The 17,890-nt window shown below is 41.1% G+C and overlaps 1 protein-coding gene across 5 annotated transcripts in view; it reads right to left on the bottom strand.

The window, feature by feature from the left end:
• Nucleotides 1–16,016: 16,016 nt before the first annotated feature.
• The window catches only part of PRTFDC1 (phosphoribosyl transferase domain containing 1), a 95,528-nt gene continuing 93,654 nt past the window's right edge, over nt 16,017–17,890 (bottom strand). For all 5 annotated transcript variants that reach the window (XM_078329610.1, XM_035306966.2, XM_009000055.5 and 2 more), the window contains one exon: nt 16,017–17,294. In XM_078329610.1, coding sequence (XP_078185736.1) covers nt 17,247–17,294 — 48 coding nt within the window. In that variant the 3' untranslated portion in view covers nt 16,017–17,246. The remainder of the gene's footprint in view (nt 17,295–17,890) is intronic.

Raw genomic sequence — 17,890 nt, forward strand, 5'->3', positions numbered from 1 at the left:
TAGGTAACAGAAGGCAAACAAATCCTACTGCTGCTACCACAGCTGTGCTCTTTTTGCAAGCTTTTTTTTTTTTTTTTTTACCAACATGGCCCATTACAGCATCGCCAGGTAGAAGATCACTGCACCCAGAAAGGAGAAAACATGTGTATGACCTTGCTATCACCACTGCCTGCACCACCCTGGCTAACCAGGAGTTCCTGAGCCTGCCTACTACAACAGGCAACTGAGAAAGCCATTGTGCTAAGACTATTTAGACTACAACCAAGGAATCTCAGAGTCCACGTCACTCCCCTACGACCCTCATCAGAGCAGGTGCTGGTACCCGCTGCTGGGAGATTTGAGGAAAGGTTACATTATTGGATCCCTTGCAGATATTCCCCAGTACCAGTCGAGTATGGCAGCCCCAGCGGGGGCTAGATCCAGAAGAGGAACAGCATTCCCCGTAATTTGACTATTAGGGACTCCTACTCCTAGAGGAAGGAAGAATGCACCACATCAAAGGAACACCCCAAGGGACAAAAGAATCTGAACAGCAGGACTTGATTCTCAGATCTTTTGCTGGTAGTAAATTTCTTACAACAGAGACACAGCGGGGAAAGTCTGTAGCTCTGTCTCAACAGACAGGCAGCCCTGGTGCTTGAGCAGGGTCTTGAAGGAGACTTTTTTTCCTTCTTTCCGCCACTGCAGAAACAACTGGGGCTTCTTGCAGGGGAGCTCGACGTGGGTGGACCTATGTATACACAGCCTCTCTGGAACACTTCAGGGTGGCTGCATTCCCACCGGTGGAGCACCCTCCAGGTGTAGGCTGGCAAGAGAGGTAGCGTCACTCTATTCCTCTACCTCTTGGAACATCAACGTTCCTGCAGGTGAAAAGAGGTTCCTGTCTGTTCTGAATAGCTGGAACACTGGGTCAGAAGTATGTCTGGTGGTAGATTGCTTTCCCACTGGCCTGACCGGGAAGCTGAAGTGGCTTCTACCCTTCCCCCGATAAGATCTCAGTGCATTTCACTGAGAGCTCCCTCAGACACCTCTGTCAAGACCGGGACATCCGCCCACCATTGTATTGCATTTACCTACCTGCTTTCTCCACAACCAATTTCTATCCAGGTACACCTCCCCCACTGGCCTAAAGCCTGAATTATTCAACTCAGTAAATAAAATTCTGGGGAAATAAAAAAGTGTACACCATGGGTGAACAAGGTGAGTTTCAAGAGACCTCTGCCATTCTAACCCCATGGCAGGTGGTGAATTTGCTCACACATTAAGTGCATTGCTACTACAACCAGTATCTGAGAAAGCCATCATATGAAGACTCTATAACCAAGGAACTTGTACAGAATCTTCAACCCTGAAAGCACCAAGAGCCAAACTAGGCTATAATAAACTACAAACTTGAAAGTCACATCCTGGCCAGGCAAGGTGACTCATACCTGTAATCCCAGCACTTTAGGAGGCCGAGATGGGCGGATCACCTGAGGCCAGGAGTTTGAGACCAGCCTGGCCAACATGGGAAACCCTATCTCTACCAAAAATACAAAAATTAGATGGGCGTGGTGGCAGGTGCCCTAGTAACCCTAGTAAGCCTAGCTACTCAGGAGGCTGAGGCACGAGAACAGCTTGAACCTGGGAGGTGAAGGTTGCAGTGAACCAGATCATACCACTGCACTCCACCCTGGGTGACAGAGCAAGACTTGGTCTCAAATAAATAAATAAATAGAAAATAAAATAAAAATAAAGTCACATTTTTAAGTGGGGGGAAGGGGGAAGAAATAAAAAAAAAAACCCACAGTCAAACCAAAGATAAATTTAAGAATAAGAAAAATAGTTCTGGTAATATAACAAACAGCCTTCTATAATACCTTCAGAAGATCACAACAGCTCTCTGACAATGAATCCAAGCCAGGATGAAATCTTTGAAATACCAGAAATAAAGAATTCAAAAGGGTGATTATTAAGCTACTCAAAGAGATACTAGAGAAAATCGAAAACCAACATAAAGAAATTTAAGGCGGGGCTCCATGGCTCAAGCCTGTAATCCCAGCACTTTGGGAGGCCGAGGCAGGCGGGTCACCTAAGGTCAAGAGTTTGAGACTAGCCTGGCCAACATGTACTAAAAATACAAAACATAAGCTGGGGTGGTGGTGGATGCCTGTAGTCCCAGCTACTCGGGAGGCTGAGGCAGGAGAATTGCTTGAACCTGGGAGGCAGAGGTTGCAGTGAGCCGAGATCATGCCGTTGCACTCTAGCCTGCCATTACACTCTCTTTGAACAAGAATGAAACTCCATTCCATCCCCCCCCAAAAAAAGGCTGGGCAGGGTGGCTCACAGCTGTAATCCCAGCACTGGGAGGCCGAGGTGGTGGGATCACGAGGTCAGAAGATCAAGAGCATCCTGGCCAACATGGTGAAACCCCGTCTCTACTTAAAAAAAAAAAAAAATTAGCTGGGTTTGGTGTCGCACACCTGTAGTCCCAGCTACTCGGGAAGCTGAGGCAGGAGAACTGCTTGAACCCAGAAGGCGGAAATTGCCGTGAGCGGAGATTGTGCACTACAGCCTGGGTGACAGGACAGTGTAAGTCTCCGTCTCAACAAAGAAAAAGAAAATAAATAAATAAATAAATAATAAAGCCTCAAGATACAAAATGTTATTAGTCATAAGGAAAAACGGAGCCCTTAGACAAAGGATTTCTTAGCAAAGCAAATTTATTCTTGTGCAGGAGGGTGTTTCTTGCATGGCTGGTTGCTCTGGAGCACACAGAACAAAGGAGAGTAGAAGCTTTTATTTATTTATTTATTTATTTATTTTGAGGAGTTTCGCTCTTGTTGCCCAGGCTTGAGTGTAGTGGCCCGTTCTCAGCTCACTTCAACCGCCGCCTCCAGAGTTCAAGGGATTCTCCTGCCTCAGCCTCCTGAGGAGCTGGGATTATAGGCAAGTGCCACCACGCCCGGCTATTTTTTAGTAGAGACAGTGTTTCTCCATGTTGGTCAGGATGGTCTCAAACTCTCGACCTCAGGTGATTCACCTGCTTCTGCCTCCCAAACTGTTGGGATTACAGGCATGATCCCTGCGCCCAGCCCAAGAAGTTTTTATTTCTAACGTGACTCTCGACTTTGTGTCTTTTCCTTGTGAGCTGGGGTCGGACTACATAATCTAAACTGGACTTGATTGGCTAAACATTTCAACTTTCTTAGATAAGGTGGGCACGTGATGGGAGAGAGAGGAGGAAGGGGTCATCTGCGGTGAACTAGAGAGCCAGTATTTCCTAAATAAGGAAAGGAACCTGAGCTGATGCTGGTAATGCCACTGGTTCTGTGGTGTGCTTGGGCGTGTAGTAATTACAGTCAGAAAGAAGAAAAGAAGAAGAAAGAGGGTGGCCAGTATTGGGAATTAAAGAATAAAAGGTTGAGCAGGCTGTTGGAAAAGAAATTTTGCTATATCTCACATAAAGGAAAAATTTTCTTTTTCTTTTTTTTTTGAGAAGGAGTCTCACTCTGTAGCCCAGGCTGGAGTGCAGTGGCACCATCTCGGCTCACTGCAATCTCTGCCTCCCAGGTCCCAGTTCAAGCAATTCTCCTGCCTCAGCCTCCCAAGTAGCTGGGACTACAGGCACGTGCCACCATGCCCAGCTAATTTTTGTATTTTTAGTAGAGACGGGGTTTCACCATGTTGGCCAGGCTGGTCTGGAATTCCTGACCTCCTGATCCTCCCGCCTCCGCCTCTCAAAGAGCTAGGATTATAGCTGTGAGTCACCACACCTGGCAAGAAAAATTTTCTAAAGAGATAGTTTGAAGAAAAGCCAATCAGAACTTCTGGAAATGAAAGACACATTTAGTGAATTATGAAATGCAATGTAAAGTTTTAACAATAGACTAGAACAAGTAGAAAAAAGAATTTCAGAACTTGAAAACAAGGCTTTCAAATTAATTTAATCAGACAAAAACAAAGAAAAAGGAAACAAAAGAACAAAGTCTCCAAGACATATGAAATCATGTAAAACAGTCAAACCTAAGAATAATTGGTGTTCCTGAGGGAGAAGAGAAAGCAAAAAGTTTTGAAACTTATTTGAGAGAATAATTAAGGAAAACTTCCCTGGCCCTGCCAGAGATTTAGCTGTTCAAATATAAGAAGCTCAAAGACTTCTGGGAGATTTATCACAAAGACAACTTCATCAAGGTATGTAGTCATCAGGCTATCTAAAGTCAATGTGAAGAGCACGTAAAGGCAATGTGAGGCTGGGCATAGTGGCTCATGTCTGAAATTCCAGCACTTTAGGAGGCCGAGGCAGGTGGATCATCTGAGGTCAGGAGTTTGAGACCAGCCTGGCCAACGTGGCAAAACTCCCTCTCTACTGAAAATACAAAAATTAATCAGGCATGGTGGCATGCACCTGTAGTCCCAGCTACTTGGGAGCCTGAAGCATGATAATCGCTTGAACCTGGGGAATAGAGGTTCCAATGAGCCAAGATCATATCACTGCACTCCAGCCTGAGTGACACTGAGACTCCATCTCGAAAAATAAAACTACAAAAATAAAGACAATGTGAGAACAATGTGACAAAAGTACCAGGTAATCTGTGAAGAAAAATCTATCAGACTAACAACAGACTTTTCACCAGAAACCTTACAAGATTGAGAGATTGAGGTCTTATTTTTAGCCTCCTTAAACAGAATAACTGTCAGCCAAGAATTCTGCATGCAAGAAAATTAAGTTTCAAGATCATGCCACTGCACTCCAGCCTGGGCAATCGAGTGATGCTCTGTTTCAAAGAAAAAGTGTTCCCTTCTCACCACATCCATGCCAACATCTATTGTTTCTTGACTTTTTAAATAATGGGCTTTACTGAATTTGTTTATCAAATCTAGGAGTCTTTTGGAGGAGTCCTTACGGTTTTCTAAGTATGTGATTATATCATTGGCAAACAGCAACAGTTGACTTCCTCTTTTCCAAGTTGGGTGCCCTTTCTTTCTTTCTTTTGCCTGGTTTCTCTGGCTAGGACTTCCAGTAATACGTTGAATAGAAGTGGTGAATGTGGGCGTCTTTGTCTTGTTCCAGTTCTCAGGCGCATGCTTTCAACTTTTTCTTATTCGGTATGACATTAGCTGTGGGTTTGTCATATATGGCTTTTACCATTTTGAGATAAGTCCCTTCTATGCCTACTTTGTTGAGTGTTTTTATCATAAATGATGCTGATTTTTATCATATGCTTTTTCTGTACCTATTGAAATGATTATAGGGTTTTTGCTTTTAATTCTATTTATGTCATGTATCCCATTTATTGACTTGTGTGTGTTAAACCACTCATCCATTCCTGGGATAAAAGTCACTTAATTATGGCGCATTATCTTTTTGATATGCTGTTGGATTCTGTTAGCTAGTATTTTGTTAAGCATATTTGGATCTATATTCATCAGGAATATTAGTCTGTAGTTTCTTTTTTGTTATGTTCTTTCCTGGATTTGGTATCAGGCCGAGAATGTATTAGGGAAGATTCCCTCTTTCTCAATCTCTTGGAATAGTTTCAGTAGGATTGGCATCAATTCCTCTTTGAATATCTGGTAGAGTTCAGCTGGGCTTTTTTTTTCTGATTCAATTATGCTGCTTGTTATTTGTCTGTTCCAGGTTTCTGTTTCTTCTCAATTAATTCGAAAGCGTTGTGTGTTTTTGGGAATTATTTTCATTTCCTCTAGACTTTCTAGTTTGTGTGCATAAATGTATTCATAGTAGTCCCGAATTACCCTTTGCATTTCTGTGGCGTCAGGTGTACTGTCTCCAGTTTCACTTCTAATTGACTTTATTTGAATCTTCTTCTTTTCTTGGTTAGTATAGCTAATAGTCTATCGACTTTGTTTATCTTTTCAAAGAAGCAGCTTTTTGATTCGTTGATCTTTAGTATTGGTGGTGTTGTTTCAATTTCATTTAGATCTGCTCTGATCTTTATTTCATTTCTTCTGCTAGCTTTGAGTTTACTCTTGTTTCTTTAGTTTCTTGAGGTATTACATTAGTTGTCAACTTCTGATCTTGAAGACTTTCTGATGCAGCCATTTAGTGCTTGAACTTTCCTCTTAGCACTGCTTTTGCTGTATCCCAGAGGTTTTGACAACTTGTATCACTATTATCATTCATTTCAAGGAATTTTTAAATTTCCACCTTGATTTTATTATTAACCCCAAAAACATTCAGGAGCAGATCATTTAATTTTCATGTATTTGTATGCTTTTTAAAAAAATGTTCCACATTTGTATGCTTTTAAGGGTTCCTTTGATAGTTGGTTTCTAGTTTATTCTACTGTGGCCTGAAAACATACTTGTTATGATTTTGATATTTTTAAATTTATTGAGACTTGTTTTGTGGCTGGAGAGGATGTCAGAGAATATATCTTGCATAACTTAAATTTCTTAACAAGTTCTGAGACTTGTTTGACCACATAGAATACAGATGTTCCACATGCCCTTGAGAAGAATGTGTATTTTGTACTTGTTGAATAATGTTTGCTAAAAATATTTATCAGGTCGTGTTGATCTACAGTGTTATTCAACTCCACCATATTCTTACCGATTTTAGCGTTTTATATATAAAGGACTTGAGCATCTGCAGTTTTTGGTGTCCTTGAGGGTCCTGGAACCAGCCCCTGTGGACACTGAAGGATGACTGTATACTTTAATCTGGTCTCATTTTTTCCTCTGCTTAAAGAACTTTCTTTAACGTTTGGTAATACAGGTCTGCTGATGATGAATTTTTTCAGCTTTTGTGTTTCTGAAAACATCTTTATTTCACCATCATATAGGAATGTAGGTTGACAGATTTTGCTTTCAGTCCTTAAAGATGTACTCATTCTCTTCTGTGGATTTTTAAAAAATGTCTTTATACTTGGATTTATTGAACTTGGGTGTATAGTTTTCATCAAATATGAAAAAATTTTGGCCATAATTTCTTCAAATATATTTTCTGTGCCACATCTTTTTCCTATTCTTGGGGATTTCAGCTGCACCTGTATTAAGCCACTTAGATCTTATGATGCTCTGTTAATTTTTAAAAATTCTTTTTTTCTCTGTATGTTTCATTTCAGATAGACTTCTTTTGTTATGTTTTAAAGTTCACGAATCTTTTCTTCAAGAAATCTAATCTAGCAGTCATCCCATCTGGTGTATTTTTCAAACCAAACATTATTTTTACTCTGGAAGTTTGATTTGGGTCTTTAAAATGTATATTTTATGTCTCCACTTAGCTTTAATATTTTTAAATATCTGGAACAGTTTTAGTAGATGTTTTAATAACCATGTCTGCTAAATCTTTTTTTTTTTTTTTTTTTTTTGAGTCTGAATTTCGCTCTGTCTCCCAGGCTGAATTGCAGTGGTGTGATCTTGGCTCACTGTAACCTCCACCTCACAGGATCAAGTGATTCTCCTGCCTCAGCCTCCTGAGTAGCTGGGATTACAGGCATGGGTCACCACACCTGGCTAACTTTTGTATTTTTAGCAGAGATGGGGCTTTGCCATGTTGGCCAGGCTGGTCTCAAACCCCTAGCCTCAAGTGATCCACTTGCTTCTGCCTCAAAAAGTGCTGGGATTACAGGTGTGAAGCACTGTGCCCGACCCTGTCATAGGTGTTTCTATCAGACTCCCTCAGTACATGGATCCTAGACTTTCTCCCCATTCTTTGCACTTCACAAGGTACTAAATATAAAATCTCAGGTTTGAATCCTCTGAGATGCAATACTGGATGCAAGATGGTGAACAAATAGTATGTGTTCACTTATTGAAGAGAAAGGACACTGAGCCTAGAATTTTATATTGATGTGGTTTAGATTTGTGTCCCCTTACAAATCTCATGTCAAATTGTAATCCCTAGTGTTGGAGGAGGTGCCTGGTGGGAGGTGATTGGATCATGGAGGGGATATCCCCCTTTCTCTTCTGGTGATGGTGAGTGAGTTCTCATGAGATCTGGTTGGTTGAAAGTGTTGTAGCACCTCCGCCTTCTCTCTCTTTCTCCTGCTCCGGCCATGTAAGATGTGCCAGCTTCCTCTTTACCTTCTGCCATGATTGTAAGTTTCCTGAGGCCTCCCCAGCCATGCTTCCTGAATAGCCTATGGAACTGTGAGTCAATTAAACCTGTTTTCCTTATAAATTACCCAGTCTCAGGGAGTACTTTATAGCAATGTGAGAAAAAACTAATACAGATAGCCGGTAAATATATCATTCAAATATGAGAACACAATAAAAATATTCTTAGGCATACAAAATCTTAGAATTCATCACAGGAAGATCACATTGGAAATATGCTTGAAAGAAGTATTCCTATATGCAGTCATGCAATACATAATAAAAATTCAGTCAACAACAAACCACATATGTAATGAGGGTCCCATAAGATTATATTATCATTATTTCTCCTGTACCTTGTCTATAGTTACATACATGAATACCACTGTTACAATTGCCTACAGCACTTACTACAGTAAAACTGCTGTACAGGTTTGTAGCTTAAGAGCAATAGGCTGTCATGTGGCCTGGGTGTGTAGCAGGCTCTACCACCTAGGTTTGTGCAAGTCGATGATGTTCAGACAATGAGGAAATCACCTAACAATGCATTTCTCAGAATGTATTCCTGTTATTAAGCATTGCATGATTGCTTATAAATATTATGTGATGAAAAGGTTGGGAGATCACTGTTTTAATGGTCTCTAATGTTTACCCCATTTTGTCTGATCCATACTTTGCTAATTAGGGCTTTCTAGTGTTTTTCTTGTACACTTATGCAGTGACACTCTTTCTCTGTTGTATTGTTTTTTTCAATAGTAAATGGTTTTACATTTGTCCTTAATGAACTTCATCCCTTTTTTTCCTTCCTGATTCTACTCTTGTAAGGGTCATTTAGAATTTTGATCCTGTTCCCTTAGACTGATGAATGACTAGAGTATTATCTGTATTAAAATCTTTGGAGAAGATGAAGGGATTGTTAAAAATGGAGGTTTTCACTTAGGTCTACTTAATCTACACCTCTAGGGATAGGTCCAAGTAATTTATATTTATTCGTCTCCCAAGTGACTGGTAAACATTAGAAGCTTGAGAATTCTGTGCTAAGTGCAATCTTTCTGGAATGTTTTCGCTTTCCATCAACAAGTTCTCCAGTTCTCTGGACACCAAGTGGATGTTCAACAATTTAATTCAGTTCTAACACTAGCTACCTGGAGTTAGCATCAGACTCCAGAGGTCTGAAAGCTCAGTTCCCTAAGACTGCCTTCACTCCAGAGACCAGTCACAAATATCGGGTCCCCAGGTTATCCACCCTTCTACTCAACTTGGCTACAAATCTGTGGGTTCCCATATGCCCTAAGTTTCCATAATTTGCTAGAACAGCTCAGATAACTCAGGAAAATGTTTTTCTTATATATATAAAAGGAAAGATTTATTATTAAAGATACAAATCAAGCCATGCCGCCTTCCCTTCAGGTCACTGTGTTAACCAACGTGGAAACTCTCTGAATTTTCTTGTCTGAGAGTTTTTATAAAGGTCAGTCTCTAGTCCCCCAGCCCAGACTCTGGAGCTCAGTGGGTGGGTCTGAAACTTCCAACCCTGTAATCACTTGGTCTCTCTGGTGACGAACTCCAACCTAAGTCACCTCATTAGCATAAACTCTTAAGGGGTTTCTTACGAATAACAAAAGATGCTCCTATAACTCAAGACAATTCAAGTGTTGCAGGAGCTCTGTGCCAGGGACTGGGAGCAAAGACCAAATATATTTCCTATTGTATCATACCATTCTTTTATATCCTCATCTGAATGCCATCTGTATGTCTGTCTATACACTTTCTATGGTTTTATTAGTCTGCTTTCACACTGCTATAAAGAACTACCTGAGTCTGGGTAATTTATGAAGAAAAGGTTTAATTGCCTGACAGTTCCACATGCTGTACAGGAGCCATGGCAGGGAGGCCTCCGGAAACTTACAATCATGGCAGAAGGCAAAGGAGAAACAAGCACATCTTCACATGGCCTACGAGAGAGAAGGAGAGAGGGGAGAAGGTGCTGTGCACTTTCAAACAACCAGGTCTTGGGAGAACCCTATCAAGAGACAGCACTGGGGGAATGGTGCCAAACCATTAGAAATTGCCCTCATGATCCAATCACCTCCCACTAATCAACACCTCCAACATCAGGAATTGCAATTCAACATGAGATTTGGGTGGGACATAAACCCAAACTAGCTGTACATGATGGTTAGCCCTGTGTGGTGACGTGAGTACTAACTCAGAAGCCCAATAGCATTAGTTCAATCTGGCTTTGAACAAAGCTGTGTGACCCAGGGTAAGTGATTCAATCTCTCTGACACTTACTTATCTCTAAAATGGAGATGCCAAGTCCTATCTCAACGTTTTGTGCTAAGTACTCAATTAAGAGTTATTAAGTTTTCAGGCTGGACATGGTGGCTCATGCGTATAATCCCAGCACTTTTAAAGGCTGAGGCAGGAGGATCATCTGAGCTCAGGGGTTTGAGACCAGCCTGGGCAACATAGGGAGACCCCCATCTCCACTAAACTTTTTTCTAAAAATTGGCCGGGATGGTGATGTGTACTTATGGTCCCGGCCACTTGGGAGGCTAAGGTGGCTAGGAGGTTGAGACTGCAGTGAGTTATGATGATGCCACTGCAGTCCAACCTAGGTGACAGAGTGAGAACCGTCTAAAAAAAAAAAAAAATTATTGTTAAGTTTTTGTACAGTGATGAGTGCATGATCCACAGAAGATGCAACCAAATTGCTCATGAAATGTCAACAAACTTGAGGGCCTAGGCTTGAATCTTTCACAATATGCTTCGCTATGCTCAGGACAGATGTCTTTTGAGTACAACTATAAAGATTTGTGCAGTCACCCAGGAGCTATGTAGTGTAAGTTAATTTCTCAGGCAATGAAGAATATTCTTCACAGGGCACAAACTTGTTAAAGATAAAACAGATTACATCCATTTCTTTTTTCAGTCAACCAACTCTACCACTCAATATTAGGAGATGAGAGAAATCGCAGAGAGCCATTTTCATTGTAAAACTGTGTTGTTAGTTGTCAATAATCTGGTGTTTTAAAAATGTTTATTAATTGATTTGGGATTGTTTCCAGGTATAACATTAAATATATTATTATATAAGGTTCAGTTCACTCAGTTACATTTACTGTATTTAAGGAAGGCCCACTCTAGATTAGTTTCTTGCCCAAATTATTATGCAATTTCTTTCTATAAACATAGAAGTGCTTCTAAAATTTCAGTATGAGTTTACACTTACAGAATGCTTGACAAGTAGACAAGCAAAAATGATTTTCCTAAACTTTTCTACATTGCAAACTTACACAACGTAGAAATAAATCTTCTCTTTCTTTTTCTTGAGATGGAATTTCACTCTGTAACCCAAGCTGGACTACAGTGGTGTGATCTTGGCTCACTGCAACTTCCACCTCCTAGGTTCAGGTGATTCTCCTGCCTCAGCCTCCTAAGTAGCTGGGTCTACAGGCACGTGCCACCTTGCCTGGCTAATCTTTGTATTTTTAGTAGAGACGGGGTTTCAACATGTTGGCCAGACTGGTCTCAAACTCCTGACCTCAGGTGATCCACTCCCCTCGGCCTCCCAAAGTGCTGAGATTACAGGGGTGAGACACCACACCCAGCCTAAATCTGCTCTCTTAATGTCTTCGTAATCTATTCCAAACACTATCAGTAGGCAAACATGTATGTGTGCACAGTCTCGTGTTCTTTCTGTCATCTCCTAGATAGTATTCTGTAATTATAAAATCTATGCAAGCAGGCTTGTTTTCATAATTACATATTATGACCACTGAATAATCAACTCCTTCAGTAATTGTATTAATAAAAAATGTGCACGTCTTTGGGAGGCCAAAGTGGGAGAATCACTTGAGGCCAGGGGTTGGAGACCAGCCTTGGCAACTTAGTGAGACTCCATCTCTATACAAAATAAAAAGAAAATAATAGATTTTTAAAAAAAGAAAACGTGAAGAGCACATAACTTTTCTGTGTCAGATTGTATTTTCTGTCGGTCACCACCAATATACATCTTATTCGACTTGCTCTTCTTACAATGCGATGCTGCTGTTCTTCCATCAAGTGATGCCAGGCTGTGTTCCCTCCCCTTGAACTCTGGCAAAACTTTGTAACTGCTTTGACTAACAGAATACGGCAGAAGTGAGCCTGCTACATAAAAGGCAACATGGCTTCCACCTCCTTCTATCTCCCTCCACTTTGGAACCCAACCACCATATTATGAGGAAGCCCAGACCACATGGAGAGGCCACATGTTAGAGTTCCAACTGACAGCCTCAGCTAAGGTTCCAGCTAACAGCTAACATTAATCACTAGACAAAAACAAAGCCTTCCGACTAGAGCTTTCCGTAAATCATTCTATGATAATGGAAATGTTCTGTCTTCACTGTCCAATATGGTTGGTAACTTACGACCACATCAGGCCATCGCACAGTTCTAACATAGCTAGTGTAAACGAGGAAGTAAATTTTAAATTTTACTTGACTTTAGTTAATTTAAATAACCACATAATTGCTGCCACGTTGTGCAGTTCCGTTTCTGTTGGTTGCAGCCATCAGCCTTGGAGTCTTCCATCTGAAGCACCGCACGTCACCGAGCAGAAGCAGACTACCTCCAGTATGCCTTTTCTGCATTCCTAACTCTTGTTGACCCTTAAAGAGAGTAACTAATTACTGCTAATTTAAACTACTCAGTTTTGGAATGATTTGCTACAAAGCAATCAACAACATTTATTTATTTATTTTTTTACTATTTTTTAAAGACAAGGTCTTGCTCTGTTGCCCAGGCTGGAGTGCAGTGGTGTGATCATAGCTCACTGCAGCCTTGAACTCCTGGGCTCAAGCAGTCCTCCTAACCTCACCCCCCACCCTCCGAGTTGCTGAGACTACAGGCACATGCCGCTACCCCCGGATAATTAAAAAAAAAAATTTTTTTTTAGAGGTAGGGTCTTGCTATGTTGCCCAGGTTGGTCTTAAACTCCTGTGATTATCCCTCAAGTGATTATCCCACCTCAGCTTCCCAAAGACAGGCAAGAGACATTCCCAGCCCCTACCCCCAATTAACAAGGAATACACTTCCTCTGGTTTTTGTGGCTGTTCTCTACAGCAAATAAAAACTTGCAAGTCTTTCCCATCATTTTTTTCCCCAAGTGAGTTCACAGGAATCTCCCATCTTTTAAAAGCCTGCCAGCTATGACTGTATATGTCTTCTCTTCACAGCCAGGCTTCTTGAGTGACTCCGTAACAGCTTCCTCACTCACAGCTTACTTTGCTCCAGGCTCCCTAGGCTCTGGACGCAAAGGAGGTCACGGTAACGTTAGTTCAGGCTTCTTTCTCCCACTTGGGCAATGTAGGGCTTCATCACCCCACCCTGTCTTAAAAAGCCACTCCCTCCTGGCTGAGAAATTGCAAAAACCTATCTTTCTGAGAGGACTAGAAAAAGACCATCTTTTTAGGAAAAGGCACCTCTTTCTGAGGGCTGATGCAGTGCTCAGCCAGGGTCCACGGCTCCCTTTGACTTGATGTTTTTGTGAGGGCACCAGTAGTGCGGGTGCACAACCTATTGCCGTAACTGGGTTTCTGGGGTGCTCTAAGCTTTTTGGACCTTGTCTATCCACATTCCTCTCACGTGGCCTCTGGTCTCCTTGTGGATGTCTGTGGTGCATGACACCTCTGGAGGTTGGCATCTTGGGAAGTGCCCGCTCACCCACGGTGCTCCCCAAACTGCAGAGCTTGGGGTGCTAGCACAGAGCTACTTTCCTGCTTCTTCCCACCCCAAAATCCCCCCGTGCTCCTCAATGAAATGTGCAGAGTGGCTGGCCTGTCAGCTTTACTATGCAGCACAAAGATAACCATGAATACAGCTGTTTTTTTTTGTTGTTGTTTTTGGACAGAGTCTTGCTCTGTTGCCCAGGCTAGAGTGCAGTGGTGCGATTCAGCTCACTGCAACCTCCCAAGTTCAAGTGATTCTCCTGCTTCAGCCTTGAGAGTAACTGGGATTACAAGCACCTGCCGTTGTGCCCGCCAATTTTTCTTTTTTTGTATTTTTAGTAGAGATGGAGTTTCACTATCTTGGCCAGGCTGGTCTTCAATTCCTGACGTCATGATCCACCAGCATTGGCCTCCCAAAGTGCTGGGATTACAGGTGTGAGCCACCCTCTTCCCATCTCTGCACACCTCCTGTCAGCAGCTTGCAAAGTCTCCTCCTGGGATCCCCTTCTTCCCTTCCTGAAACTAGTTTATTGCCAGCTCTCAAGTGTCATCTTGGGATCCAGAGAAGCTTCATGAAAAGTGCCAAATGCTAAGTTTGCCCAAATTAGTCAGACAACTGGGTGGAGAGCGTGGTTTCGGGTTTCAATTTCCTAGAACACACTACCTCTATTACAAAAGGGAGGGCATATTTCCATGACTCCAGGTCTCTAGACGTGGGATAGCCTGCTTTTTCTCTCCATTGAGAAAACACAAGATGATTTCATAGGAGGCTGTTCAAATGCCTGACTGTGCTCTGAAAGTCTGTTTTCATAGTCTCAAAAGGCCTGAAACATGGCAAACCATCCTTTTTTTTTTCTTTTTTTTAATTGCATTTTAGGTTTTGGGGTACACGTGAAGAACATGCAAGATTGTTGCATAGGTTCACACATAGCAGTGTGATTTGCTGCCTTCCTCCCCTTCACCTATATCTGGCATTTCTCCCCATGCTATCTCTCCCCAACTCCCCACCCGCTGCTGTCCCTCCCCTATTCCCCCCAACAGACCCCAGTGTGTAGTGCTCCCCTCCCTGTGTCCATGTGTTCTCATTGGGCAAACCATCTTATATGCAAAAATTAAACAAGGTACAATGGGATTTGACTATTTGCCATTTACATCTTGAGGGTCCATGGGTCAGCAATGAGTACATTCCAGTCCCTATAAGGAAGGACCCATTTATGATGGGTTCTAATTTGTTTGGAAAATCCTAGAGTATTACTAATTATGTTGATTATAACTGACTCCAAACTTCCCAATGAAATACACACATACACACACACATATACACACACACGCAAACTCAGACATTTTCCACCTTACAAATCAGCTTTGGAACACTAAATTCATAATGGATTTGTTGTTAATCAAGTAATAAGTTTTTGCATTTTTGGTTCAGAGTGAATAAACTTGGTGATATTAACTAGACAGGAGTTTTGCAAGAGAAAAGGAAATACTATTTTTCCCGAGATGACTTCCTTGGATATCGCTGTTAAAATATTGTCTAGTAGGAAAAAATTGCAAGCATGATTAAACTTCTTGTGTCTTTAGTGAATGTTCAGCATTAACCGTACAAGTCCTCACACTCTTGTGAAGTGGATCAATTTCCTTTCTAATTTGAATAAACAGACTCTTCTCAGAAAGGATACTGAAGCTTACTAAAATTCAACACTTTTAAGAAAATATTTTCATACTATATACTCTATGGGTAATTTTACATTTAGATCCAAATGTGTGCCTGGATTTTTTCTAGGTCCTCTTACATAAACGTGGCATTGTGGAAAAAAAAAAAAAAACCATGCTCAGAATATTAATTTTGATATTTCAAGAAATTCGCCAGTCAGACACAATTATAAAGCTAAACCTGGGTACCAATGCTTCTGTGAAACAAAGCTAGAAGAGATTCCTTTTGCTGACTTATCCCTTGGGATATAGGGGTGTGGCTTGTTTTCGTCTCTGACTGAAACAAAGATATGCTGGAAAATCTTCTTTTACAACTAAAATTCTTTGTTCTTACAAGCAAGCTTAGGGAGAAAAAGGCAGCAGATCTAGCCGGGCTTAATCATTTGGTTATACTAGTACATATACTGGAGTTCATCCAAGTTAACAAAAATAAACTTACTGGATAGGTGCAGGCAGTCGTATATTTAAGCTACTGATTCACATACATTTTAATGGCTGAAAGTGTTTTAAAAATATGAAGGCAGGAAGAAAAACAGTAAGCAGTGATAAAACGTAAAAAGTTTTTTTATTCTTTATTAGTTTAAAGGAAGCTAGAACCTAATAACAATACGCCACATATGGTTCAGAACCAAACAAAAGCTGCTTAGTTATTTATTTTGCATTTGCATTTTGTAGGAAGTGAGAAGAAACCAGCTCTGTTGGCACTCATGTTTATTTTCAATTAAAATCCCCATGAATTAGGAAACGTCTCATAAACGAAGAAATTGGAAAAAACGCGATTCAGGAAAAACTTTCTTAAGGATGCTTTTTTCTTGTAGCACTTTGGATTTTGTGATCAGTCTTTTAAAGATATTTTAAAAAATAATTCATCCTCTGTCTTCACATTTATGGTGGAACGTAGCAGTGTCTTGTCCTTTCATGCAAATGAGAGGAAAAATTTATACTTGCTTAGTTTGGAGCATTGAAAGCACTCGCCCTTAATTCTGCCATTTGTTCATGTCCCACATGATTGAAAGGATACAGCTTAGAAACCAGGGCCTCGCTGCTATTGTACTTTTTTCTAATTAAAATTCAGAGAATTAAACACAGTTGAGTACATCCATGCATACATGACATACCTTCATCACATACCGGAAGCTCCAATCAAGAGCCCTGAGCAAAACCCGTTTCATAACATCATTAAGATTCATTGTACATTGAGTTTCAGAAAGGCGTTGTCAAAGAGGATAATAACGGCCTGTCAGAAATGCGCAAACAGAAATTTATATTAAATTGTCCTTTCCCTCCTTTTAAAATACAGCAGTCTATTAGTAGTTGCATTCCTGCTATATGGGGCTCAAGGCTTCAGTTAAAAAAAAAAGGTATCCAGCTTCTTACTATTGTAAGCTTATTACCGAAATAGAGTATACAAAGTTAAGTGAAAAATATTTGAGTAACTAGGTGGGGGTATTCCTGGGAATAGTAATCAAACATAATGTCTGAATCGAAACAAAGGAAGGCGGAGCTCAGGAGTTCGAGAGTAGAGAGTATTGCTGAGTCACAAGGCGGAGTGTTTAGTTTGCAACAAGTCAAATAAAAGCACTGCTTTCTTTTCCTTAAAAACCTTTGATACTCTTTATATTAACCTCAGAACATAAAGCGCTCTCATTAGAAGATTTTTTTCTTTTATATCCTGCTGAGTGAAGACGCCTGGGGAGACAACGTTGACAGCCGGCTTCCCGAGTACAATCGTATGTATGACGGTATCTGGGACTCGGGTGCCGAGAATTCATGTTTTTAGACTCGATATTTTTCTTTACCGTGCTCGTTGATCACGCATATGTGCTGAAACAATAAAGCCCCCATCAGTTTCTCTACAAAATATGAGACAGAAAAGGTGATGCAGTAATAAACAAATACCATCCTGTAATTGGCTATTGATCATTTAAATATAAATGTGTGTATTTATATGTGTGGGTAAAATCTAAAGAGACCCATTCAAATGCTAGACAAAAGGTTCTTTGTGGTTTTAGTTTGGAGCCCTATTCTGAAGCTGGCTCCCCAGGTCCCTAAAACCCAGAAATGCTGAGGGAGCAGTATGTTTAGTCCTGCTAGAAACAGAAGTCTCCTACTGGTAAGATGACAACTGGGTGAATGGAGAAATAACAGTGGCAAGCACAACATGGGCTCTTATTCAACCCTTTTCGGGTGACAAGAAATGGGTTAGGAATATTTTGATTGAAAGCAACAGAAACGGGGCCAGGCTAATGTAAGCAAAAAAGAAGGATTTGGCTGGGCATGGTGGCCCCTATCTGTAATCCCGGTACTTTGTGGGGCTGAGGTGGGAGCATTGCTTGAAGCCAGGGGTTCAAGACTAGCTTGGACGGCACAGTAAGACCCCATCTCTGCAAAAAGTAAAAATATTAGTCAGGCATAGTGGC

Source organism: Callithrix jacchus, chromosome 7, assembly GCF_049354715.1.
Source record: "Callithrix jacchus isolate 240 chromosome 7, calJac240_pri, whole genome shotgun sequence".
NCBI classification, from domain to species: Eukaryota; Metazoa; Chordata; class Mammalia; order Primates; family Cebidae; genus Callithrix; species Callithrix jacchus.